The sequence below is a fragment of the Candoia aspera genome, chromosome 11 (genome assembly GCF_035149785.1).
Source record: "Candoia aspera isolate rCanAsp1 chromosome 11, rCanAsp1.hap2, whole genome shotgun sequence".
Lineage (NCBI taxonomy): Eukaryota > Metazoa > Chordata > Lepidosauria > Squamata > Boidae > Candoia > Candoia aspera.
The window spans coordinates 25651206-25676118 of record NC_086163.1 but is presented as its reverse complement, the minus strand read 5'-3'; the positions used below and the strand labels follow the sequence as shown (position 1 = coordinate 25676118).

The 24913-nt window shown below is 50.7% G+C and overlaps 4 protein-coding genes across 6 annotated transcripts; 3 read left to right on the top strand and 1 right to left on the bottom strand.

Annotated features, from left to right (window-relative positions):
- The first annotated feature begins 246 nt into the window (after positions 1-246).
- ATXN1L (ataxin 1 like) lies at positions 247-5402 on the top strand. Its single transcript, XM_063313279.1, has 2 exons — positions 247-337; positions 420-5402. The coding sequence occupies exon 2, from the start codon at positions 449-451 to the stop codon at positions 2435-2437; it is 1989 nt and encodes a 662-aa protein (XP_063169349.1). The 5' UTR covers positions 247-337; positions 420-448; the 3' UTR covers positions 2438-5402.
- Positions 5403-10030: 4628 nt separating this feature from the next.
- ZNF821 (zinc finger protein 821) lies at positions 10031-13442 on the bottom strand. Its single transcript, XM_063313097.1, has 7 exons — positions 12882-13442; positions 12725-12787; positions 12331-12468; positions 12107-12226; positions 11471-11577; positions 11078-11244; positions 10031-10823 (listed from the first exon to the last, which is right to left on the bottom strand). Exons 1-7 carry the CDS (start codon positions 13426-13428, stop codon positions 10169-10171), a joined length of 1797 nt encoding a protein of 598 aa, XP_063169167.1. The 5' UTR covers positions 13429-13442; the 3' UTR covers positions 10031-10168.
- A 227-nt stretch (positions 13443-13669) lies between these two features.
- Positions 13670-19407, top strand: IST1 (IST1 factor associated with ESCRT-III). Of its 2 annotated transcripts, XM_063313095.1 has the most exons (9): positions 13673-13931; positions 14233-14413; positions 14556-14643; positions 14959-15042; positions 15263-15373; positions 16865-17047; positions 17220-17312; positions 17984-18035; positions 18400-19407. In XM_063313095.1, the coding sequence occupies exons 1-9, from the start codon at positions 13844-13846 to the stop codon at positions 18597-18599; spliced, it is 1080 nt and encodes a 359-aa protein (XP_063169165.1). In that variant the 5' UTR covers positions 13673-13843; the 3' UTR covers positions 18600-19407. The 2 variants fall into 2 exon arrangements, with proteins under 2 accessions (XP_063169166.1, XP_063169165.1); XM_063313096.1 differs by lacking the exon at positions 14959-15042 and having other exon boundaries at positions 13670-13931.
- A 1763-nt stretch (positions 19408-21170) lies between these two features.
- Positions 21171-24870, top strand: DHODH (dihydroorotate dehydrogenase (quinone)). 2 transcript variants are annotated; one of them, XM_063312829.1, is made up of 9 exons: positions 21171-21235; positions 21351-21560; positions 21648-21847; positions 21937-22019; positions 22348-22535; positions 22880-22993; positions 23164-23317; positions 23394-23553; positions 24158-24870. In XM_063312829.1, the coding sequence occupies exons 1-9, from the start codon at positions 21218-21220 to the stop codon at positions 24210-24212; spliced, it is 1182 nt and encodes a 393-aa protein (XP_063168899.1). In that variant the 5' UTR covers positions 21171-21217; the 3' UTR covers positions 24213-24870. The 2 variants fall into 2 exon arrangements, with proteins under 2 accessions (XP_063168899.1, XP_063168900.1); XM_063312830.1 differs by lacking the exon at positions 22880-22993.
- The last annotated feature ends 43 nt before the right edge of the window (positions 24871-24913 follow it).

Sequence of the window (24913 nt, the reverse complement as noted above, 5' to 3'; positions counted from 1 at the left end):
CGTGCGGCCGAGCAGATTGACCTGGCCCGCGGGGAACCAGAGCGGCTCGCCAGCTGGTCGAAGCAAAGTGCGGCCCTTACAAGGGAGGCTCCTGCGCGCGGCGGTGGCGTCACGTCGCCAGGCTGCTTCCTGAGGCGTTGCCACGGCGACTGCCGGCTGGGGCGTGACGTCATCGCAGCGCGCCCTCTCGCGCCTCGCTGGCATCACGTCCGAAGCATTTCCGGCGCGCCGAGGGAGGCGTAGGGCGGGGTCGCGGCGGCGGCGGCGGCGGGATGGAGCCCGGTCGCGGCGGCGGCGGCGGCGGCGGCGTTGTGGGAGGCGGACGCCCAAGAGGCAGGTGAGAGAGCGGAGGGGTGCTGGACGGCCGCCGCGCCCCCCCGCCCTCTCCCTCTAACGCGCCGGTTTCTTTGCCTCCGCAGGTGAGGCCGCCTTTCCCCAAGCGAGCGCCATGCGGGCGGCCCAGGAACGCGGCCAGGGCTGCCTCCCGCCCAAGAAGCGAGAGCTGCCCGCGCCCGCCAGCGGTGGTGACGGCGACGAGCCGGGTAGGTCGGCGGAGCGCGATGCGGCGGCCGGCGGGGAGGCTTTGGCGGAGTGGCCTCACGCGGCGGCGGGCAAACAAAGCCGCGCGCCTTCGCGTTACAGCGAGCCCGGCGGCGGTGGCGACACCAGCGACAGCCCCAGCGAAACTCTGGCCAGCTTGACTGTGGACCAGTACGGCTTGTTGTACAAGGTGACTGTGCCCCCGACCACTTTCGCCCCGGTGGTGAACGTGAGCCCGCTCTCCCCCGCCTACAGCGTGACCTCGCAGCTCCTGCAGCAGCAGCATCCAGCAATCCCGTATCCGTCTATCCATTACACGCAGCTCCCTACTACCCCTTTACAGTTTGTGGGGTCGCATTACTCAGTGCCCTATGCTGTGCCCCCTGGCTTCCTCCCCAGCCACCTGCTGCCTTCTTCAGCTGGCCTCACCGCCTCTCATATCCCTCACTTTGTGCCCTACGCACCAAATCTCCTGTCCGATGACTCTGCTCCCTCACAGACAACCCACAATTTTGGCAAGACTTCTGCCTCAGTTTCACCTTCAGGCCCTCTGCAACCTCATATTGGAGGCCAGCTTCTGGACGTTTCACAGGGCCAGATTCCAATTTATTACCAGATGTCCCGTCTGCCAGCAGGTTATTCAGCATTTGAGGCTTCTGTTGTTGGTCTGAACTCAGACCAACCTTTGCGGGAGAACCAGCTTGATCCCAAAAGACTTACAATGAATGGGCTGCAAAGGTCTGCTGTGGGGGCAAAAGAGAGCGAAGCTGAAGGGCAGTGGCCAAGGACTGCTGGGGAGTATGGTGTAGGTACTCCAGTCTTGAGAATGGAGGTCTCAGTGCCATCTCAGCCAAGTACTCCAGATCTAGAAGTACAGAGAGTAGTGGGGGTACTGTCTTCCTCAGAATATTCTATTTGTTCTGCTCAGCAGAAGGACAACTTCAGCCCTCTTAACCTGTCCCATCGTAATGCTGCAGAGCAGAAAGAGGAATCAGGGAGGAGCCCAGTACACGTTACTGCTGAGAAGAGTCACTTGCAAAGACTGTCTGCAAAGTCCCCTGAGGAACAACTCTGCTCTAGGCAAAATCTCAGAGGGCTGACCCTGGTCAATGGCAAGCCGGTCCTAGGACCCCTCCAGCCTACAGTTCAGGAGGGCCTGGAAATAGAGAGCTCTGACGTGCTACCCCAAGAGGTGCAGCCGGAAGCAGCTTTTGCCCGCTCCCAGGGCCATCTGCCCTCCCACTTCATGAAAGGAGCCATTATTCAGTTGGCTACTGGGGAACTCAAGCGAGTCGAGGATTTGCAAACCCAGGACTTTGTGCGTAGTGCAGAGGTGAGTGGCGGCCTCAAGATCGATTCCAGCACAGTGGTGGACATTCAGGAAAGCCCTTGGCAGGGCTTTGTAATGCTGCATTTTGTAGTTGGAGAGCAGCAGAGCAAAGTGAGCATTGATGTCCCCCCTGAGCACCCTTTCTTTGTGTATGGTCAGGGCTGGTCATCATGCAGCCCAGAGAGGACAGCTCTGCTCTTCTCCCTCCCTTGTCATAAGCTTCAGGTGGGAGATGTTTGTATTTCCATCAGTTTACAAAGCCTGAATGGGAAGTTGGTTCCACAAAGTAGTTCTCAGGGCACCATCCAAGAGAGACCAGAGCAAAGTGGGCAAATCCTTCGGGAGGCACAAGGTCAGGTGAGGGAGAAGAGTCCATTTCAGAGGAGAATAGCAGCATTAGGCTTGCCCCAAGAATCTCCCTATCTAGAACCCATTTCTGTATATGGCTGGGCAGGTCCCAGCTTCCAAAAATTAATGGAGGAGCCTCGTATATCCCTGCTCCGCCCATCATTTATTCCCCAGGAAGTCAAGTTGTCCATAGAGGGTCGTTCGAATGCAGGGAAATGAACCTCTGGTGGAGGGCGAACCAGTGCCATGCTGGATAGTCTGGCCACTAATCAGTTTCTCTTGACACCCAAGAGATGTCCAGCTCCTCCCCCAGCTGTGTGCCTAAATCATTCTACCGGCAGAACTTCTTCCCATCCTCCCCCTGCGCTCTGCAAGGTGAGATGAAGAAAGGGGTCACCAGGGTCCCTTAAGATGCAAGCACTTTAATTGGACACTTGCTCATATGTAGCAAGCTGCTTTCACCAGAAGAGAGAGTCGGCGTGGGGGCTAAGAGAATTGTCCAGTCTTCTGCTCAGGTCTTAGTCAAGACATTTTGGTCTGGGCACTGCAGTAGTCCAGTTTGGGGAGTCTCAGCTTCTCCTCAGGGAGATATTTGTATACCTTATTGTATTGAGAAGAAATATCTAGCAGCCCTGTTCAGAAAACCTGCTACCCAATGCATAGTTTTGTAACCCTGTTGCCACATAGAGCTAAGATTTTTTTTTAAAAGAGGGGAGGTAGATACAAGCAGAACAAGGATTTGTGCAGTGTAAATTTTATTGGCAGACACCTTAGTTTGGTGGCTCTGCCCGCATCCATTCTGCTGTAACATCCCCACCCAGGTAATACTCTTCTTCCACAAAAGCTGTGTTCCATTTCTGTTTTGGCTGCCAGTGCTTTCTGAAACATCCACCACTGAGCCAGGGTTCAAATGTACGGCTGCTGCTTTTGCAGGCATAGCAAAGGCTATGTTTTGGGGAAACTGCCCATCTTTATCAATTGCCAGCTTCAACAGAGACTCAAAAGGGGCAGTAGGTATTAGACTTTTTGTATTTTAGCAAGCGATGAGTAAAAATTGCAAGTGGCTAACAATTTTAAGTCTGTTGCACTGAAAATGATGCAAAATTGCCTCATTTCACGGTGCCTTGCTGAGCATCTTCCTGTCTTGTTACTGTGCTCTAACCTCTGGAACTAGGCAGAGATTTGCTATGTTGTCTATTTTCTTGGGTGTAATTGTGATAAAATCTCCCTCCAAAACAGCCATTACAACAACCGCTTCTAATCATTCTAAATGGATACCTTGGCTTGTTTCTCATGGGTGTTCTCTGATCCAGTGTTGCTTCAGTGCCACTGCTTGGCAGTTCTGGTGGGTCAGAGTGCTGGGTTTCTACATCAGCCCATCCCTAACTCTCTAGATGAAAGGTGACCTTGCTTTCTCTGCTGGGTTCTTTGCTGTTTTCTCCCAAAGGCCCTGGCACTTTGCACTATTCCTAGCCACCTTTTGTCCAACATACCTGCCTTTCTTAACTTCCTCTCAGGGTCCCCTGAATTTCCTTTGTGTGCCTCCTGACTAATCTCTGTGTGCCGAGTTCTCCTCTGTCTGATGCCAGATAGATGGGCAGTAGTTCCATGGCTGCAAGAAAGCTTAATCCTTTCTTTCTCTCAAAATGTCTAGCTGTCTCTAGGCTGCAGTGCTGGTTGTCCATTGTTGCTGAAACTTAACTGCTCAGTTTTGGACAACTCACCCATGTGGGTCCAAAGTTTTGTTTCTATGTGGCAGACTGCTCACCCTCCTGTTTTCAAAGGCAGTCTCTGAGTTGACAAGACAGTTACAAGTTGCAGAAGCATCTTTAGTTGTTGCTCCATCTGAGGCTCGTGGAGACCTGAGAGGGCCAGCTGCTTAGAGCAATAAGCTATTTCTCTCATGTGACACTACAAAAAGTCATTTTGCCCAGTTCTAGCAATTGCAGGGGAGGCCTCCTAATACACAATGCTGTGGGACTGGCATCTCCCTGGTTGTCCTGTTGCCCATGAGCCCTAGGAGCAATTCATCTCTGTCAGGGCATCTGTCAGATGCCCTTGGGAGTTCCTCACCTTGCCAGTTGCTTCTGTTGCCCCTTTCTCAAAGGGCACCTTAGCCTTAAAGGAGAGCTCCTTGAAGGGCTTATGAAGGGAGGAGGCCTTTTGCTACTAATCAGGATGGGACCAGGGCAGGCCCAAAATAAACTCCTCTGAGGGTCCCTCCCTGGAACCCCTTCCATGGATAGCACCTAGGCTGGCAGGGACTGGATGCCATGTACCACCAGAGTTGTACATGGTGCAGCCCTACAACAAATCACTATTTTTACTTAGGCCTTAGGACTAGCCAAGTTCCCAACTGCTCTTCTCTTCCCTGATGTTTAATGCCACATTGCAGTCTGAGGAGGATAATCTATTTTATTGTGCTTTTTTGTATCTGTTTTAAATAAATCCATGTGTACTGTATATTTGTATTTTGGGTGAGATCCTTCTTCCTGTTTTACGATTTAATATTGCTGTAAACACAGATTGTATTTTTATTGTTATGCTCTTACAAGTACTGCATTTAACTTGTTGACTATGTAAACAACATACACGTATATATGCACATGCACACACACGCAAACACACACACATATATCTAATTATATGCCAATAGTTTTTCTTTTGCTATGTCTGTCTGTTGTTTTCTTTGTGGAACAAATTCTACCCAGGTAAGGTAAGGACTGGAAAGCCAACTATAACAGCATCATTTTAATAATTTAATGCGGCTGTTAGCAATATTCACAGTAGCTTCATGAATGGAGAGAGGGGTGCTGCTGCACAGGGAAAGATGATGAAGAGCTCTCCTTCCCCAATTTTGCATTAGTTTCCCCCATGTTGTTAGTATAGCCAGTCTCCAAATGCAACATATGGATGCCAAAGACATTCACTGGTTATTGCTGTCATCTGACTATACATCCTATGCTCAGTATGGAGGAGGAAAGACTAGTGTTGACATGATCAAGATGGACAGCTCATCAAAACCTATGCAGTTCTCTGAGCTTATTTTTCTGTTAGCACACAGCAGGTAATATCTTAGACTGACAGCACTTAGGATTGCCCCCAAACAACTGAGTTTTTAAACCATGTTCTTAAAAGCTTGCATATTTGTGTGATGGTCTAATAAAGACATTCCTGTAAGATGGATTTTGGGATTTTTCTTATGGCCAACATGGCTGTTTTAAAAGACTATCAGAGATTCAAGTTGGTTCATGCAGTTGTTTTGGGATTTTTTAGACAGCTAATGTCAAAGCATTTGGGATTCAAAAAACCACCCGAGAATAAAAGGTTTAAATCCCAGATTGTGAACTGAAACATGCTAGACAGTAGAATTCATATTTTAAAGAGTATTGTGTTTAATCTTGACCACATACCCACCATTTTCAAGGAGAACATCAGGAATTGCTTTGAAGACCTCATTGATTGGAACCCAGAGGAACTGTATAATGAAATCAAAGAAGTTATTAAAGATTAATGTGAAAAAAGATTGTCAAAGATCAAGAAACAGAAGAAACTGGCTTCCGGTGGGAATGGTGTTCTGAGCGGCTGTGCCCACTGTTTTGGTGGGTGGAGCAGGCAGCACAGTGGCTTTTTTTCAGGCTCAGGCAGGCTTTTTTGAAGCCCGGAACCATTCTCCAGATCGGGGGGAACTCACAGAATCATCCCATTTGTCCTCCGGAACGGTGGTTTGTAGCCAGGAGAACGCAAACAGCGTTTCACGGTCGATGGTTAAGAGCTCCTGGAAGGCATGGACGTCATCATTTTCAAGCCACGCTGTAGCCCTAAAAGGACACTAAGAACAACCACCCCATTTCTAAATCACCAATTTGCTTTTAAAAAAAAAATTATCCCAAGAGAGGCTTTTTACAGTGAGGAGAAGCCAGGTGTTTTCCTGCGTGTCGAATCGTCTGATTTGAACTTTCAGCTTTCTGTTCACTTTCCCCTGAGAATTCACTCTCACTTCAAGTAAACAACTTTTTAATATCTTTGACTTTCGCTGACTAAGCCCTTAGGGGGTGCAATAATCTACTGCGTGAGACATGGAGGAATTGAAACAGATACTTTCTGACCTTCACCAGGATCTTAAACTAATTTCTTCCGACTTCTATCAAACTTTTATGCAAGACATCCAGGACAGTGTGGAAAATACGAGATCTAAAATGTGCCATCAGGTTGAGGATATGAAACTGAGGAATTTAAGAGTGATAGGTTTTTTTTTAAAGACTGAGATTGGGATCTTTATCAAAATGCTGGGTGAAGATTGGATAATGAACTTGGAGAAATCTAAGGGAGAGAGTGATCTGCAAGTCATAAATAGGGTTGATCTCCTGGTGGAATGCCGTGAAAAGAACCTGGAATTTTTGAGAGGGGCAGCTGGGCTGTTTGATTTTCTTGGAAGCATGTAACTGCTCTGATTTATTTTGAAATGGGATGAGGGTTGACGAATGTTTATTTGGTTTGCTTTAAGGATTTGACTGATGCTATTTTCCTTTAAAGATTTGGATTCACTGTTTTGAATATTGAGATTATTATAATTGTATTGAATATAATAGACAATTTATGTGCTTTTTGATTTGTTATTATAGTAGAGAAATGTATAGAATAGTGGTAGGAGGGAATAATAAAATGTTTTATCATTTGGAGGGGAGAAAGATGTTTAAGAGGTTTATATGAATTTTCTTTTTTCTTAATTTTAATATAAGGGGGAGGAGCAACTGTACTTAGTGATTTTTATTATGTGTTAAAAGTGGAATGACCTATAGAAATAAAGTGTTTTGGTTTAATATAGAGTAAGAGATTATGAAAATTTTCTGTATCCTTGCTGTTAAAAGTCGGAAGCCGTTATCTCTCTGTAATTTGTTTTTCTTTTGTGTTTCTACACTTTTTTAGTTTGTTTCCTCTTTCTTTGTAGCTTTTATTCTTTTCTTGAAATTTAATAAAATTTATTATAAAAAAAAAGAAACAGAAGAAACTAACCTGGATGTCAGAGCAGACAGTGGAAATTGCCAAGAGAAATTGAACCTGAGAGATCTCAGGAAAGAATTTAACAAAGAATTTCAGAGAGTTGTTAGAAGAGGTAAGATAGTATTATGTCTGTAAAGACGTTGAAGATGGAAACAGACATGGAAAAACAAGGAATGTTTTCCAAAAGATTTCTGACCTCAAAGTTTCAACCTCAAATTGGTACGCTAAAGATGCAATTGACAATAACAATTCAAAGAATACCAAACAAAGATGGAAAGAGTGTATGAAGTTCTGTACAGTAAGGATATTAACAATAAAAAAAACTTTAGAAGATACCCTCTATTTCCAAGAACCTCAAGTTCTAGAAGTACTGATTAAGTTAGATTAGCACTCTGATCATTACCAAGTCGGAAGCAATTAGTAAATGTTCTAATCAAACTATTCCAGCAAATTTGAAGAACACAGTGAATAAGATCGGATGAGGTCAGTCTGCGTACCAAAGACAGAGTCAATAGAATGTGCAAACTATCCCACGGTATTCTTAATTTCATACTTAGCAAAATAATTCTTAGGATTATCCAACACAGATTAGAGCCCTGAATGGAAAGGGAAAGGCCGGATGTTCAGGCTGACATTAGAAAAGGCAGAGGAACAAGAGCCAGAGTAACTTCTGATGCACACTGAATAATTGAGAAAACAAAAAAATACCAAAAGAAATCGTGTGCTTCTCCAATTACAGAAAGGCCTTTGACCATGTTAAACTGTGGGATGTGCTTAGGAAAATGGGAATCCCAGAACATTGTATTGTCTTCATGTGAAACTTACACGCAGGTCAGGAAGCCACACACTGGACATGAAGAGACAAACTGGCTCCAGGTCAACAAAGGAGTCAGGGCTGTATACTCTCCCCTTATTTAACCTATATGCTGAGTATCTATTGAGGGAGACTGGATTGGAAGATGAACATGGTTTTAAAACTGGAGGAAGAAACATCAATAACCTGTGCTCTGATGACACTACTCGGATATCCAAAAAGGGAAATGTTCTGCAAGCTTCAGTAATCAGTCAAGGAGCTCTGAAAAAAATGAGACTGCAATTAAATATAAAGACCACCAAGCTAACGACCATAGGTATAATAACCAGCCTTAGAACTGACAATGAAGATACTGAAGTAGTGGATTACTTTTGCTTTTTAGGATTGACTGTCAACAATAAAGGAATAAGCATCAAAAACAATATGCTGCAAAGTAGCAGTTGGTAAGATAGCAATGAATGCTTTGGAAAAGATACTCAGATGCCACGATGCACCTACCAAGATCAGAACTGAAAGCCGGCTGGGTGACTTTGGGCCAGTCACTCTCTTAGCCCAATCCACCTCACAGGGTGGTTGTGGGGAAAATAGGCAGGAGTACTAGGTATTCACTGCCTTGAGTTGAGAACCTCCCTCTCAAGGTGGGATTAAAAAAAATTGTACAAGCAGTATTTATTTATCCCTGTGATACTCTGGATGTGAAAGATAAACTTTGAAGAAGCAGACTACAAAGAGTACTGGTGGTCTGGAACTTTGGTGTTGGAGGAGACTTCTGAAATAGCCAAGAAAACAAACAGATCATAGAAGAAATCAGTCAAACTTGAGGCACAAATGACCAGGGTCAAATTATTGTTTTTTGGACATATGCAGAGAATCACCACCCTTGAGAAAACCATTACCCTGGGAAAGGTAGAAGAAAACGGAAAAAGATGACTAGCAGCAAGGTGGATGGACTTGGTTACAGTGGTGATGGGTGCACCATTGGGAGACCTGAAGGACCAGCCTGGAGACCAATCATCCTATGTGCTTGCTAAGAGTTGATACCAACTTGATGGTACATGGTCAAACTTTAATTATGCATGTGAGATGGAAGAGGATAGTGGTACTGCCCTGACCCTTTACAGGGGACTGGGGTGCACAAAATGACCCATCCCTCCAAGGAAAAACCTTTTGAAACATCCAGTATCCATTTAATTTACATTTTTTTAAAGAATGCAACAATAGAGGTTGCAATCTTAATCATACTTTTTCGAAAACTTGAATGCCAAATATTTTACAAAGGTGAAACTACAGCCCTAGAATTTAACTCCTTTAAATTCACAGGACATTCTAGCGCTTCCAGAAAATGGGAAGACTTAGGGCCTCTGTCATTGCCAGCCCTTGGATCCCCCTCCCTCCTATCCAATTTGCCCTTCCTAAAGAAAACACAAGAGCAGGCTGAGTTGAGGCATCTTTTTCTGTGGCGCAAATAGCTCTGTCCAATCCAGCACAAAGTTCCAAGAGGAGATTGGATTCTCTGGCAGAGGCTGGTCTGGTCCTCCCTTGCCACTTTGCTTGGCCTAGAGGAAAACAATGGTAGGGAGGGGGAGATCCAGCCCAGGTTAGGATTTTATCCAGCATTGTCAGTCTTTTTCTTCTTGTTCACTGGGCAGTGAGAGACCGTCAAGCCAGCTCCGCTCTGTTGGCTGTTCCCCATTTCACCGCTTTCAGCCCCAGTGCTAAGCAGCAGCGCGCTCCCTGATTCACAGGTTGCTCTTTGCTTACCAGGTCATGCAGCTTTCTCCTAATCCTCCTCCAAGAGTTCCCCTTGACTCGGCTGGCACCAGCATTAGGCTAAACTATTCAGGGAAGAAGTGGCTGCCTCCAGATGTTAAATTCCAGTTCCCATCTACCTCAGCTAAGACTGGGGGAGGAGGGGGGTGTAGTCTGGAGCCTCACCAGAGCCTGAAGTCTCCCTCCTCAGGCTGCGATGCAACCAGCACACAAGACCAAAAGCGTGGGACACATACAGGTGATTTATTTTCTCCTCCCCACAACCAGCCATTTCCATGGCGACCTGTAGCACCCACAGAGCGGAACGGTGTGCTGGCCACATTCCAGGTGCACTGGCACACAAAAAGCCCAGCCCAGAGTGCTCAGTGCAGCGTGCTGGGGCTTGGTTCCTCAAAGGACATTTTGCTGAGCAATGGGCCGTCCAATTCCACACCTCCCCCAGGGAGCGGGAAGAAGTTCATCTCGGCAGCCAGTGCCGCCATTGCTGAGGGGTCCTGGCCAAACTGAGCACGCAGCATCATGTCCATTTTTTCCAGCCGCCTCTTCAGCCGCTTTGCTTCACGCTCCCGGATGAGGCGAGCCTGCCGCTTCTCGGGGGTTTCATTGGCACGTTTGAGACGCATGGCTTCACGATCTCTCTGCAGACGCCGTGCACGCTGCTCGTCTGTCTCCTGCATCCGCTGCAGGCGCTTGGCCTCCCTGTCCCGCATGCGCCTCACTTCCCGCTCTTCTGGGGTTTCGTTGTCCCGGCGGCTTTTCTTGGCTGTGCGTTCTCGTTCTAGGCGCTGCAGCCTTGCTTCCAGGGGTTCGTTCTGCCGCCGCAAGGCCCACTTGCGCACCCCAGGGGCTTGAGCTTCCAGAAGTTTGCGGTAAGCCACACAGCTGTTGCACACAAGGAGGATGCCAGCAGGATACACAGCAGGGCTGAGAGTGGCAGCTTTCTCTTCGGCACTAGAAGAACCCTCTTGGGGAGGAACAGGCAGAGCATCTCCAGACAGCACCTCTGGCACCTTCTCACTACAAAAGAGCAAAAATCGGCAAGGGCAGGAAGAATCCCTGAGTTGGCCTCATGGCCCGTGCGTCCTCTGTTAAACAACCACGAATCCCCGAGGGAAGCACCTGCTGCAGCTAGCCAAAGGCTCCCTCAGCTGAAGCCTCTCCTGCACCTCCCACCAAGACCCCACTAGGACCTCCTAAAGCAACCTGGGTCACACTGGCCAAGGAGAATCAATACTAACTCTTCCTAGACGCCTTTTGCCGCAGTTTCTCACCTGTTGAAAGTACTGTGGCTGGTGAAACGCGCCCCACATACTGCACAGTTGGACAGCTGGTCCTCAGAGTGGATGAGGAGGTGCCTACCCAGCGACCCTGGGGAGCTGAGTGCTCGGCTGCAGACAGGACACAGGTAGCTCTTGGCACTGACTGCAGCCGCTGTGTGCTGCAAACGAGGCCGGGCTGTGAGGTAAAGGCTCGACTGCCCTGTCCCTACGGGAGGGACTGAAGGAGAGACACCCACAAGGCCTTCCCTGGGACGGCTGGTGAAATGGCATCCCGCGTATGCTACATCTTCCCCAGCCAGAGTGAGAAAGCTCAGCCTGGAGAGAAGCAAGGGCAGGGGCAGTCCAGCTGGCAGAACAGCCTCAGGCACCCCTCCAGATAGATACCTGATACACGTGAGTCACAAGCTGTTCCCTGCTGCCGCATTCTAGCTGGCAAAGAGGACAGCGGGAGAGTCCCATCGAGGCATCTGGGTTAGCATGTAACCCCATCTACAAAGAGAGAGAAAGCCAATGAAAAAAAGGCAGGACCGTGCGATCTTCTGGCTATTCCTCAAAGAAGCACAACACGTGCTTTTGCTGCTTGTCTGGACTCTGTGGGGCTCTGTGGGAAAATCAAGCGCATTGTAAGAACAGGATAAAAGAGGCTCATCTGTGCTGTTTGTCCCATAGCAATCAACTGCATGTTCCCTAGAACATCCGCTCACAAGGATCCTTTGAAATCCAGAGTGTTCTTTTTCCCAACCTTACGTGACCCGAGTTCTTCCATCTAGCGCTAATAGCTTAAAGGAGACTTCTCATTCTGTAGCCTAAACTAAGGTCCAAAAACCAAAGCGTCCAGCTTAGCAGTCTATACTCCCTACGCTGCTGCTAAGCTTGCCCAGTGAGAGCAAGATGGAGCACTGAGGCTACTCCCTCAAAGGACCTGCCTTAGCCAATATCTGGGGAAGGCCCATGGTTTCATTTTGCCAAAACCTGACTGAGGTTCAGGAGAAGCACTTGCCTCGTGGCCTGGACTCCCAGGCTTCCTGTGCCCAAGCTGCTCAGCAGATCCCTGTTCCTTCTTCACAGTTGCTCCTGCTCTGTCCTCCTCAGAAGCAGGAGAAGAGGCCTCGTCCTGGGTGGTCTCCTCCTCACTGTCACCTGGAACATAAACCCATGGCTCTGGAGCATGTCCAACAGCACGCAGGAACCCAGCGCTGCAGGAACAAACTGGTGCCCCTCGCCCGCTGGCAAAGGCAACTCACTGCTGCTGGATGGTTTCCCTGGGGGCGGTGGCAGCTCCTGCCCCATGACGGGAGGCTGGACCCCCAGCAGCCCCGGAAGGCTCTTCCTCATGACTGCCCGCCGCTTGTGCTCCTCCAGCCCAGCCAAGACCTGCTCCCCTGAAAACAAAAGCGGGGGGCATCACTCGAACCGCCCTCCATGCCCGGAGGCTCCGCAGTCCCGGGAAGGACTCCGGGCCCTCGCCGTCAGGCGCAGAGGGGACTCCCCGGCCGTCTCCTCGTGCGAGCACCGCCGCGCCCCCAGTTTGCCCGGTGCCCGCCCGCGCCTCGCCCTCCGCGGCCACGGGCGCTCCTCCTCGGACAGCGGGCGCCTCGGGCGGGAGCCCCGCTCCCCGCAGCCCCGCCCATTACTCACAGCGGACTTTATTGGGGGTGGCCTGTTTCCGGCGGGACATGGCTTCCCCCCGCGGGGGCGCCCCTGCGGAGAGAAGAGCCCCGCGTCACCGCCGCGCCGCGAGGGGCCGCCGCCCGCCCGCCGCCCGCTCGGGAGCCCGTCGCGGCCCGGCCCTCACCTGGCGGCACTCGCCGCCCTCCGTTGCCGCGCTCGGCCCGCGGCGTGGCAGCAGCGGTGGACAAAGAACCACCCGGCGGGTCGCCGAGGAGAAGATGGCGGCGCGGCGGCGGGAGCGCCCGGCTCGTGCACGGGGACCGGCCGGCGGGCGCGCGCCGCGCTGGATCCTCCCTCCGACGGCAGGACGCAGCTCCGGCCCGGCCGTCCCGCAGCCACCGGGGGGCTCCGGGGCAGGGCGCGGAGAGCCTGGCGCGAAGCCCGGGCGGGCGGAGCCGAAGGGGGTCACGGTTGCTCTCCGGCAGCGCTCGGGGGGACCCGGCAGACGCCGCCGCCGCCGCCGCCGCCGCACCATCTACTGGAGGGCGCCGGCCCAGCACAGCGCCCCAGGCGGGGCAGGTGTAAAGGCGTCCGCGACGCCGGAACCTCGCATCCGGAGCCGCGGGAGTCGGTGGGGCCGCGAGGACGGTAACGCAGATTGCCCATCCGGAAAAGCGTCCCTGCTTCCGTTTCCTTGCTGGCGGGTCCTTCCGCCCGAGAAGTAGTGCCATAGACGCGCGCGCTGCAGCTTCCTGCGTCGGCTTGACGTAGTTCCGTGCAGTGGACCCGACGGAGGTGAGGCGTATACCCTCGCTGCCTCTGCGCTCGCTGAGCCCCGGCGCCAGCTTCTCTTTCCGCCGGGGCGCCGCTAGGCCTAGCCCGGCTTCTTTCCTGTTTGAGATCTCCGGAGCGGGAGGGAAGGATCGGGCGGAGGCCGCTTTGGGCCCAGGCCCTGGGCTTGGGAGTTTGCCTCGGGTGACGCCTGGGCCCAAACAGGCCGGAAGTGACCGGAGTCGCCTCTTCGGGTCATTCCCGGAAGCGGTGGGGCTCGCCGCGTCCTTGGCCGGGTGGGGCGGGCGGCGCCGGTCTCGAGCGCACCTGACGGACGGTTTCTGCCTCGCCCCCAAGTTACGGGACCTGGACGGCATGCTGGGCTCCGGGTTCAAGGCTGAGCGCTTGCGCGTTAATCTCCGTCTCGTCATTAATCGTCTGAAATTGTTGGAGAAAAAGAAAAGTAAGCGGACGCGCGTCTGTGGCGGGCCGAAGCCTGCCGTTCCCGTCCCTTATGTGCTCGAGTGCCTCTCCCCGCTCCTGCAGCTTCGGGTCTGGGGATGCCCGTCTTAACCAGGGAAACGGTTCCTTATGCGTTGAAATTGAAGCGAGGGAAGCTAAGTGCTGAAAAGCGGAAGGAGCTGTGGTAAAAACCGTGGCATTATGGTACTTCCTGCCTAGCCCTCTCCCGCGGCAGAATCCCGGCTCCAGAATAGAGGGCCAGAGCAGGCGAGCAGATTATTTCCTGCTTCCTTGTTTTACAGCTGAGTTGGCCCAGAAGGCCCGGAAGGAAATTGCTGATTATCTCTCCGCTGGCAAGGATGAACGGGCTCGTATCCGTGTGGAGCACATTATTCGGGAGGATTACCTGGTGGAAGCCATGGAGATCTTGGAGTTGTATTGTGACCTGCTTTTAGCTCGCTTTGGCCTCATTCATTCAATGAAGTAAGGCCCAGGTAGCAGAAAGAAGCTTCTGGGAAAGGCAGTGTTCTGGCAGACTTTTTGCTTTTCACATGAAGATCTGCTTTTTGAGAGATATAAGGTGTTTTGGAGTGACTTCTTCCATAACTTTATGCTGTTTCTGCAGAGAGCTGGACTCTGGCCTGGCAGAAGCAGTGTCTACCCTCATCTGGGCAGCTCCTCGATTGCAGTCAGAGGTGGCTGAGCTGAAAATTGTGAGTAGTACCAGCTATGTGAGAACAAACGGACTCTGGGCTGCTGCCCAATTTCCTGGAAGGCTCAGCACAGTTTGTTGGCATTAGTTGGCAAAACAGTTTGCTTTTTTTTAATTTTCCTTTGAAGTTAAGCAGATGTGATTCTTTCCAAACCACTTGAGAATTTCCTTGATTTGCTTGAGATTTAAAGCTGGTTCCTCTGTCTATAAGCTTAAGCCTTCTAACCACAAAAGAGCCATAGTGTTTCTCTGCTCCGCTTTAGGGGATGGCCAATGAGTTCTGGTTTGTCTCTTAAATGTGCTATTTCTGTGCTAGGTTGCTGATCAGCTATGTGCTAAATACAGCAAGGAATATGGCAAGCTATGCCGAAGCAACCAGATTGGAACGGTTAATGACAGGGTGAGAAGAAGCGGGAGGGTAATGTAATTGATGGTGAGATGGCTGTATGAAGGGTATCTCAGAAAGGAGTTTCACAGGGTGGGAATTGTGGTGATCCATACGGAGAGGTGATAATGAGTCTATCCTTGGATTTTTTTTTCCCTTGGGTGATTCCTAGTAAAAGCTGCCATCCCTGCTTAGCTCAACAGACTGACTACGTTTCCTCTTCTCTATCTTCTAGTTAATGCATAAGCTGAACGTAGAAGCACCTCCTAAAATCCTGGTGGAGAGGTACTTGATTGAGATTGCCAAGAACTACAATGTGCCCTATGAACCGGATTCTGTGGTCATGGTAAGTGGCAGTGTAGTAGGCTTCTCACTGCAGTGTGATGTGGAGGGTCTGCTCTCAGCTGACACAGTTCTGTGAAGAAGAGAGTGAAAAATTCAGTTTTCCTGTGTTTTTAATATCTTTGATTCTTAATATCTTTGTCACTGAACATTTCTGGAGCTTCATTTGGGTGTTAGTAATATCCAAATGGACTCTGAGTGAACAAATATCACCAGCATTTGATTCTAGCTTCATTTTTTTCATAAACGTGTCAGGATAGAAAAATAATTGTACTTCCTTTCACTCAACCTAATTAAAGGTGAAGGCTATAGCTAGTTGTGTGAGTACAATCAGGACTGCTTTGTCCTAGAGAAATCTCAAAACCTGTGCTTGCCCCATCACAGTGAAATTTTCACTATACATGTTCATGCTCTGCTGAAAACAAATTTCTTAAAATGACATCAATCGGTCTGGAAAAGATTTCCAAATAATTTCTGAAGTATGAGGGTTCCAGCAGTCCTGCAGTTAGAGAAATAGCCTTGAACTGGAGAAGACGATAATTCTTCCTTGAGAGTGGTTATCCTTCAAAAATCCCTCCCCAAATGTACAACATAAAATCGTTCAGGAACTCACTCTCAAACAGTTTTGGGGGATCTGTATGCCTCTCAATAACCTTCCAGACTTCTGGAGAAACTCTCTATGGCCAGATGAGGCAGAAATGGAATGTTGGGGCTATGCAAGTATTACATCTGGTGGAATCCAAACTTTCTAGTTAGATCTTACGCTAGTTATTAGGTGTCAAGGTTTGGTGATGTTTTGCTACTTGAATGGTTTACATCATTGAGGAAAGCATGAACTCTGTCCATATCAGAATTCTATGAGAAATTCTATGAATTTCAGGCCATTTTTCTGACATCTGAAGCACATGGGTCATACCGAATCAGTTATCTGTAGAAGCAAGTCTACAAGATGATGGATGAAAAGGAACGAATTTAGTATTTTGGAGTGACCAAGTTAAAGCCACATCTAAGCCCCACAGAAACATTGTGGTGGGACTAAAATCAGCAATTCACGCTAGAAAAACCTCAACTGTTACTGGGCTGAAGCAGTTCACCACAGAGAAATGGATCACCAGTTAAGAAAGTGCTTGATTGCAGAAACCGCAGCTAAGAATAAGGCAACCAATTACTGAGTCACGTGGGCAATTACTGTTTCACAGTGGTATATCATGTTGGATGATTTTATGTAATCAAGGAAACAAGTAAAAGCGTTGGTTTTATTTCTCCATTTAAGATGTCATTCATGGATGGTTAGGACACCTATGAAGTTCTATTAAAATTCAGTAGCAAAGATAACACAAATGTTCAAAAAAGAAAAGGGGGGGAATACTTTGCCACAGAGCTGTATTTCTTTTTATTTATTTAATTAGTTTGCATAGCTACCCATCTCAGCAAGTGACTTTGTATATTATTAGCATCTTTCCCACTTGTGAGACTGAGCCATTTCCTTTCTCAGGCTGAGGCTCCTGCAGGTGTAGAAGCAGACTTGATCGATGTAGGATTTGTGGATGACATCAAGAAAGGTGGTGGTGGCGGCAGCGGTGGCTTCATGGCCCCATTACCTGGACCCGAAGGAGTCTTGCCCCTGCCGATGCCGTCTCCAGTTCCTCCTTTCTCCTACCCACGTCCAAAGGGGCCGGTAATTAACTAAATCTTGATTCGTACAGGACTGTGGAGGCAGGTAGTTTTGCTTGGGGATGTGAGAGTTTGCAGCGGCGTTTCTTTCTGAAGATGCGGCCTGCTTCATTTTCTCTCAATGAGCTGCATCTGCTTAGGCACTGGGGTCTAATGGACCTTTCTAATCTCTGCAGGAGAGCTTCAATGGGCTACCCGTGGGTACTTACCAACCATTCACTGGCCTTCATCCTCCTCCAATTCCAGCAATTCCTCCAACATATGAATCTGTAAGTGTCACCCAAGGAAAATGTCAGTGATGTGTGTCCTCTAAGATGGTGCATGAAATGAAAAATACATTTCACAACTGAGAAAAATTGTCACATTCCACAAGTTCTACCAAACAGATGGCCACAGTTTGGCAGAAACTAAATTTCGGCATCTGAGCCAGGCGGAGAAAACTGGGGCATATTGTCGTGTCCCCCCCCCCCCCCCCCCCCGCATATCCCTGACCTTCCCAATGCCTATGAGGAACTGTTCATCTGAAATTTTGGGTTAGGGCTGTGGTCAAGCGCTGGCTGTGAGAGGTGCTTTTTCTGCTTGTTGAGGTACCAAAGCTGCTTTTCAGGGCTTCCCCCTTACTTGCTATGTTTACCTACCTTCATGCTTTGCTCCCTTCCAATAGTGATGAAATACTTTCCTAGAGAAAGTCTGTGTTCCCTGCTCCCTTTCTCTCCATCCCCAAAGATAATCCTGTTCTGCAGAAACTTTGCCTTTCTGTCCCACCCAGCAGCAGAGCTTTGGGCTTTGACTCCTGAGCTGGAGAAAAATATGCTCCTCAGTCCTCCCAGCCTGGGGAGATAGACAAAAGCCACATGGCTTTACAGCAGAGCCTTTGGAAGAAGTATTTCGTGCAGCGTATGCCAGGACCATGTGCCAAATCCATTTGTGCCTGTTTCAGGTGTATGATGAGAATACTGACAAGGAAGCGCCATCCTTACATGTTGTGACTGGTAAGTCCAGAGGAGGTCAGGGAGCCTTGCTTATCCTGTGGTAAGACACGCTGAGCTGCTGCATTTGGCTTGGGAAGAAGTGGCAGCGACTTGATTCCCCAAGAGCTGCAAAAGCCTGCACCGTGCAACATAGCCCTGGGAGGCCTCACAAGAGCACCAGCACTTTCATTCACTGTCTTGGATGCGAGACAGAATTCAGCTCCCTACACTGGGCAGGCTGTTGGCCTGCAGGGATGCATCTCCTGCTGTCTGGGCACTATTCCTGCCAGTCCCCACTGGGCCTAGGAGCAGCAGCTCCTGTTCTGTGTTGCCTTGGGCCTGCCCAGGGCTTGTAATGTCTCCTCACCTGCCCTCTCTGCCACAGGTCCACATGTGAAGCCAGAAGCCAAGGGGCAGCCACCAGTCCCCATGCCCCGTTCGGGCGATCGCTTTGTGTTGCCAGAGTTGCCATCTGTGCCAGATACACTGCCTGCTGCTTCTGCTGGCACCAGCACATCTGCCTCAGACGAGATTGACTTTGATGATCTGTCCCGGAGGTTCGAGGAGCTGAAAAAGAAAACTTAAGAGCTGCATACCCTGTTGCTGTAATGGGTGCTTTTTCCTCACTTCCTTGTCTTCCTCTTGGCCTTTCTTCTTGCTCTACTTACACCAAATTGTGCTGCTCTGTGGGTGCTTTGGAGCCCTTCCCAGATGGGAGCAAGAAGCCATTCCCCTGTGCTGCCTCGGTGGCCCTAGATAATCTCTTCTCAGGGGGGCGGCGTGGAGGTGATGTGAGTAGCAGCTCCTTTGGATAAAAGACAGGACAGCAACTGTAGCTGGATGAGTCTAGACAACTTGGTGGAACAGGGGCACACTCCCCTACCTCCTGGGCATATATACTGTGGAAAGGGCTGCCTTAAGGCCTCTGCTAGCTTGATGTTGCCTGGTGTGTTCTCAGGGAGCCCTTAGTGCAGTCACTGCTTTTCTCTGGGAGGGAAGCCAGAGCCAAGACTATCTGAGGGTCCTGCTGATGCAGCAGCCTGTGTGCGTGAGGTGGGCAGGCGGAGGTACGCTCCTTGAGGCAAACCAGTTGCAGGCTTGGCTCGGAGAGACTGGAAGAGACTGCCTCAGCAGGGTCCAGCAGGCTGGGTATGGGACCATTGCTCGGTGGGTGTCACATCTAGGTTTCCAACCCCCACCTTGTCCATGTTTGGCCTGTGGGACAAAGCCATTGATGGCAGCACCACCACAGCACCATCTGCTATGATGCCCAGAGGAAACTTCTGCTCTCTCATGAAATGCCTCTTTATGTAATTTGTTCACATGGCTTTTCTGGGACAATTTTGATGGTTCATGCCTCCTCTGCTCTGAATAAACTTGAGTGTGATCTTCACTGGGTCTGTCTTGGAGAGTACAATCTGCTTGATAAAAGGGGCTGTTAGAGAAGGCTGTGCTGTTTTCCAGTGGTTCCTTCTGACCTCCAGTGCAAGTGGTATAATGGTTGGTCCTTATCCATTGCTCACCTGTATTCTCTTACAACTCATGTGTAAGTTGAGGAAAAGAATATGGCTGCAAGATTAGAGACTGAACTGGATGCTGAAATAGCTGCAATGTACTTCAGGGGCTTCCCTATAATCTTGTTCCATGTTATTGTGGACAATAGTGGAGATAATGATGCCCCCCCCCACAAATAGTGGGGGGGGGGAAGTATTCTTCAGATTGGTTTAAGCCAAGCCCTTCCCCACACGAGAGGTCCTTGCTCAGAGTCTGCACAGATCTCGGGATTGTTGGCTTTTCGAACTGAAGTTACTTTATGCGAGAGCTTACGTATCTTTAAAGAACGGGAGAAATGTAATACCTGTCATCATATCTGGGACTCCTTTTTTAGCCTTTCTAGTCATCCCATTTACATTAAGGATGCTTTCTCAGATCTCTCTGTGTGATGTTTTAACTCAAGGATGAGAGCTTATGGAGATGCTTATTTCTTTTTCCAAAGCTAGACTTTTCCACAATTTGAACTCCTGAGTGTCTCAGAATGGCTAGAGGTCAAGAGCCAGCCCATCTTTACCAGATTTTCATAGCATTCAGAAAGAGAAAAAGGTGGTAAAATTGGATAAGAGCATGGCTTTTTGTCTTGTGTTTGTAGTCAACTTGTAGGCAAGTTTTGAAAGTGGGTAATTGAAATCATAGCTTTGGTTGAGGCTAATATTGTTAACTGAAAAATGAATCACCAAGCCAAAACTGAAGGAAAACAAGGTACAGTAGCAAATGCCACCTTTTGCTAAAGCAAAAATGGGTGAAAATGCTGGATCAGAAAAGGGTAGGTAGCCTGCATGTCCTTCACATGCAGAAAAAAGGCAACCTTAGTCTTGGCTGGGCGTAGATCCCTTTATGAAGCAGAGGATGCACTATGCTTGGGAGCATCACAGAAAAGAAGGGTGTTTCTGTGGGGCGTAAGTGGCATCAGCCTCGCGCTTCCGCTGGGGCTGTACAGCTGATGGGCAGAGGGTCTGCTGTGGAAGCTTACCTGCGTCAGCTCTATTGACGCGGTCCTTGCTGGCCTGCAGAGGGGAGCCGTGCTTGGCGGCTCGCCCTGTGCAGGCGCTGCTCTCCTTGAGAAGGAACTTACCTGGCCCTGTCCTGCATGTGGGAAGGGAAGCGGTCCCCGCCTAAGGGCCACCCATCTCCTAAGCCCAGCCCGACGGCCTCAGCTCGCCTGCCGGAGGCTAGTGGCGTCTTGCCCCGGGAAGGCAAAGCTGGTGCTCACACGGCCGTCCAGCCGAGGGGCGCGGCGGGGGAAAAGGAGATGCTCCACTTGCCCTGACAGCGGCTCGGACAGGCACGCGCGTGCGGGGGAGTCACCAGCGCTGCTTTGGAGAACGGCGGCCGCCGCCCCGCTGGGACACCGTGAGGGGGGGGGGGTGCGGCGGCGGCAGGAGGAGCAGTTCGCGGCGCTACCCGGGGGGTGAGAACGGCAGCTGAGGCTCCGCCGGGCATCGCCACGGGCCCAGCGGAAGGGAAAGGCGGGCACGGCCGCCGCGGGGGAGCGAGGGGACCCCGGCCAAGCCAGCGGGGCGCGGGCCCGGCCAGCCTCGCCAGGGATCTTCGGGCGCCCCCACCCCCGGCCCGCCCTCCAGAGTGCACGCGCCGGAGCACTTGGCGGGCCTTCCTGCCCCGCCGGAAGTTGGTCTCGCGCCTCCGCCATGGCCGGCGAGCTGCGGGTGAGCGAGGTCGGGCGCCCCCTCCGCCCAGCCCTTCCCACCCCAGGCAGCGAGGGGGAGGGGACGGGAGCGGGGGGCCGGGACGGGCAGCGACGCTCCGCTTCTCTCCCCGCAGCGCCTGAAGGAGGCCGCCGTGGTTCTCGGGGGCGGCGGCCTGATCTTCGCCGCGCACCTGGCCGCGAGGGGCGACGAGCGCTTCTACCGCCGGTGGCTGATGCCGGGCCTGCAGCGCGTGGTGGGGCCCGAGACCGCCCACCGGCTGGCGGTGCGCCTCGTTGCTCTGGGCGTGGTGCCCTGGCCCGGCCCGGCCGACCCGGAGATCTTGGTACGGAGGGGAGGCGGCCGGGCGAAGGGAGGGGGGCGCAGCCGCTCGGCCAGGGCGTCAGCTTTCCTTCCCGGGACTTCCCCTTAGGAGGTCCGGGCTTTCGGGCGGCGATTTCGGAACCCGCTGGGGCTGGCCGCTGGATTTGACAAGCACGGAGAGGCCGTGGACGGGCTCTACAAGATGGGCTTTGGCTTTGTGGAGGTGGGGAGCGTCACGCCCGAGCCCCAGGAAGGCAACCCCAAGCCCCGGGTCTTCCGGCTCCCCGAAGACCAGGCGATTATCAACAGGTGGGGGCTCCGGGTGAGGTAGAGGCGGGAGGGGGAGGAGGAAACTGCTAGCGGAGGAAAGGCCCACTGAAGCTCTTGTTCCCTCGCAGGTATGGGTTTAATAGCCATGGGCACGCTGTGGTGGAGCGCAGGCTTCGAGCCCGGCAAGTCACTCAGCACCAGCTCAGCAAAGGTGAGGCAGCAGTGGCCTTTGCAGTGCAGCTGGGTCTCCCCTACCCCAATTGCTGCTGCCCCGAGGTTACAGGTTTGTTGCTGTTGCAAAGCCACCGTTGCTGCTGTCTGGGAGCCAAAGCCTGTCTGCCTGCTGGAATAGCCTTTAGAACAAAGAAGTTACCTATAGCTGTTCCGAAGAAAGGATTATTGAGTGCTCCCAGGCTCTTGCCCATCATCAGTTGAAAAACCTGCAAAGTTCTTTGTTGTGCTCCCTTGATGCTGCTCTTCCTAGTAGGGTGCCTCTGGCTTCAGGGATACTCACTCCATTGTGGTTCCTTTGTTTTTAGCGGGGATGCCCCTTGGAATAAATCTGGGAAAGAACAAGTATTCTGTGGATGCAGCTGCTGACTACGTTGCAGGAGTGCGCACGCTGGGTCCGCTGGCTGATTACGTGGTGGTGAATGTTTCCAGCCCGAACACGCCAGGACTGCGGGCCCTGCAGAGCAGAGCAGACCTTCATCTCCTACTTACAAAGGTAGGGTCCTTACTTGGGCCTTGCGGTGCTGTTCTCTTCCTTAGAACACCCTGCTGGCGTGTTCTGTGCCCAGCAGCCTGGCACACGCTTTGAGCTGTGCAAAAGAAAACCTAATTAGGGAACAGGTCATGCGTGGTTAGTGAATGCCCATTGCCCAGCCTGGCAGTCTTTGTCTTCATCTGGTCTCCTGAGCATTGGAAGCAGCTTCTTTTGCATATTGTCCTCCTGCTCCCCCCAGCAAGAGCATCTCACCTTAGTGTGAGTCACTCCGTGGCTGGTCCTGTTCTGCCCATTGGAGAGATGGCCTTGGCCTGGAGCCACAGCAGCATCTCTGTTTCTGGCAGGTCCTGGCTGAGCGGGATTCCCTCCCAGGTAAGCACAAACCGGCTGTGCTGGTGAAGATTGCACCAGACCTGACAAGCCAAGAGAAACAGGACATTGCCAGCATTGTGAGCCAGGTACTGAGCCCCAGGACAAGGGTGGGCCTGTCGTTTCCCTCACGGGCTCCCCACTCCAGCAGCCACTGCTGGCTGGAGACCATCTTCTTCACACGCAGATGAGCATTGGAAGGGACTAGGAGCCGTGGGTTTGCCACTGCTCTAATTCAGTGTTTTGTCTCCTTTTCCAGTTGGGCATCGATGGACTGGTGGTGACCAACACCACTGTGAGCCGTCCTGAGACCCTTCGTGGGGCTTCTTGCAGTGAAGCAGGAGGGCTGAGTGGTGCTCCCCTACGACAGCTCTCCACCCAGATGGTCAGCGAGATGTATTCTCTAACCCAAGGTAATGGGATCAAGGGGAGGAGGGAGAGGCAGCAAGAGGCACTGGTTTCCCTTTCTGTAAATGCTCTTTCTCCCAGGGCGCATACCAATCATTGGCGTGGGTGGCGTCTGCACCGGCCAGGATGCCTTGGAGAAGATACGGGCAGGTGCCTCCTTGGTCCAAATGTACACAGCCCTTACTTACCATGGACCACCTGTTGTGGGTGCCGTAAAGCAGGAGCTTGAGGTTCTATTGAGGTGAGTGGAAGGTTAAGTTCCTTTCAGCCCATGTTTAGAACTAAAATATTAAGCTCCATGATTTGCTCTAATAATACCACAATTATTTTAAGTTATGTATTCTGTTACTCCTAAACTAAGCTTTTATCATGACTAAGTCAATACATTATTACATCAACAGTGTCACATGATACCTTTCTTTGCAACGGAAAAGCAGGCTTTCCTCCTTCTGGCTGCTTCTCTTGGCAAAATCTACACTCCCCCTGTCATTCAAGGACACTCTTGTAGCAGGTGGTGGTGATTGCTATATACAGTTCACTTTAGCTACTTTTTATTGACACATCTTGCTTTTTGTGCGTTTCTCTCACAAGCAAAGAATAATAGACCAAATGAAAAGCCAAGGTAATACTGTTTCTGCTATTGAGGTGCTGCCTCCTGAGCTTTTGTAGATGTTGATCACAGGACTCCTTTCTCCCAGAAGCTGAAGGATCTGTCCTCTAAAGAGAACCATACCAAGGGCTTGGTGGTGTTTTCAGCATCTATGGAGGTTACTTGAGTTGAGATTTTCCTTCTTATCCCCAAGGTACAGAGGAAGACCTCACATTATTCTCTTTGCCTTGAACAGAGAACAAGGATTCCAGTGTGTTCAGGATGCTGTGGGAGCCGATCACTGCCTCTGAGGATTCCTGGCCCAGGTTTAGTGTGACAATAGGGACCCTCTGAATGCCCTGGACCAGCAGAAAGACTGGGCATGTGTCATTTGAGATCCAGCTAGCTATTTCTTGCCCTTCATGAAGGGTGCTTCTCTGATGTCAACTGAGCTACAGTTTCTCTCATGGGAGGAGGAGGAGCACATCGTCTCCCAATTTTAGGGCCTTTTTCTAAATTGGTCCTTCTGCAACCCAGAACATTGTTTCCCTGCCACAGAATGAGCAAATATTGACACAGCCAGTAGGCCAAGCTGGATTTGAACCTTTTTTAAAAAAAATTAACATGTAACAAGGGAGAAATGGTTGGTTGTTGGCATATATCCTCCACTGAGAAAGGGTAGAAGCTAGAGAGCTTTCCTGATGTCTTGAGACTGACACAGGCAGTACTCCAGCACAAAGAAGTTAGATATGGATAACAGAGTCTGAAAGGAACACAATATTGATGTTCCCTTTGTTGAATCTCAGTCTTGTTTCCCCACCCCCACCCCACCCCCCCCAAAAAAGCTTGGGAGGCTTGTACCACACTTAAGTAGAGGAAACCAGCTTTTTGCCACTCGGGAGATGCAGAAATTGTTTTGGAGCAGACAGTACTTTTGGCTTTTTAAAAATAAAGTTATTGATTAAGGTTTTCTTCCTCTGGAACTTGCTTATTTTTTTTTTGTTTTGAAACA

Bases quoted from the DNA above. Each gene is read 5' to 3' on its own strand.
- IST1 (XM_063313095.1), top strand. From the start codon at position 13,844: ATGCTGGGCTCCGGGTTCAAGGCTGAGCGCTTGCGCGTTAATCTCCGT. The intron at 15,043-15,262 runs GTGAGAAGAAGC...TCTATCTTCTAG, and splicing joins TTGGAACGGTTAATGACAGG to TTAATGCATAAGCTGAACGT. The intron at 18,036-18,399 runs GTAAGTCCAGAG...TCTCTGCCACAG, and splicing joins ATCCTTACATGTTGTGACTG to GTCCACATGTGAAGCCAGAA.
- ATXN1L (XM_063313279.1), top strand. From the start codon at position 449: ATGCGGGCGGCCCAGGAACGCGGCCAGGGCTGCCTCCCGCCCAAGAAG.
- DHODH (XM_063312829.1), top strand. The intron at 22,020-22,347 runs GTGAGGCAGCAG...CTTTGTTTTTAG, and splicing joins TCAGCACCAGCTCAGCAAAG to CGGGGATGCCCCTTGGAATA. The intron at 23,318-23,393 runs GTAATGGGATCA...TCTTTCTCCCAG, and splicing joins GATGTATTCTCTAACCCAAG to GGCGCATACCAATCATTGGC.
- ZNF821 (XM_063313097.1), bottom strand. From the start codon at position 13,428: ATGGCACTACTTCTCGGGCGGAAGGACCCGCCAGCAAGGAAACGGAAG. The intron at 12,469-12,724 runs GTGAGTAATGGG...TTTTGTTTTCAG, and splicing joins CACCCCCAATAAAGTCCGCT to GGGAGCAGGTCTTGGCTGGG. The intron at 10,824-11,077 runs GTGAGAAACTGC...GCTCTTTTGTAG, and splicing joins AGCCACAGTACTTTCAACAG to TGAGAAGGTGCCAGAGGTGC.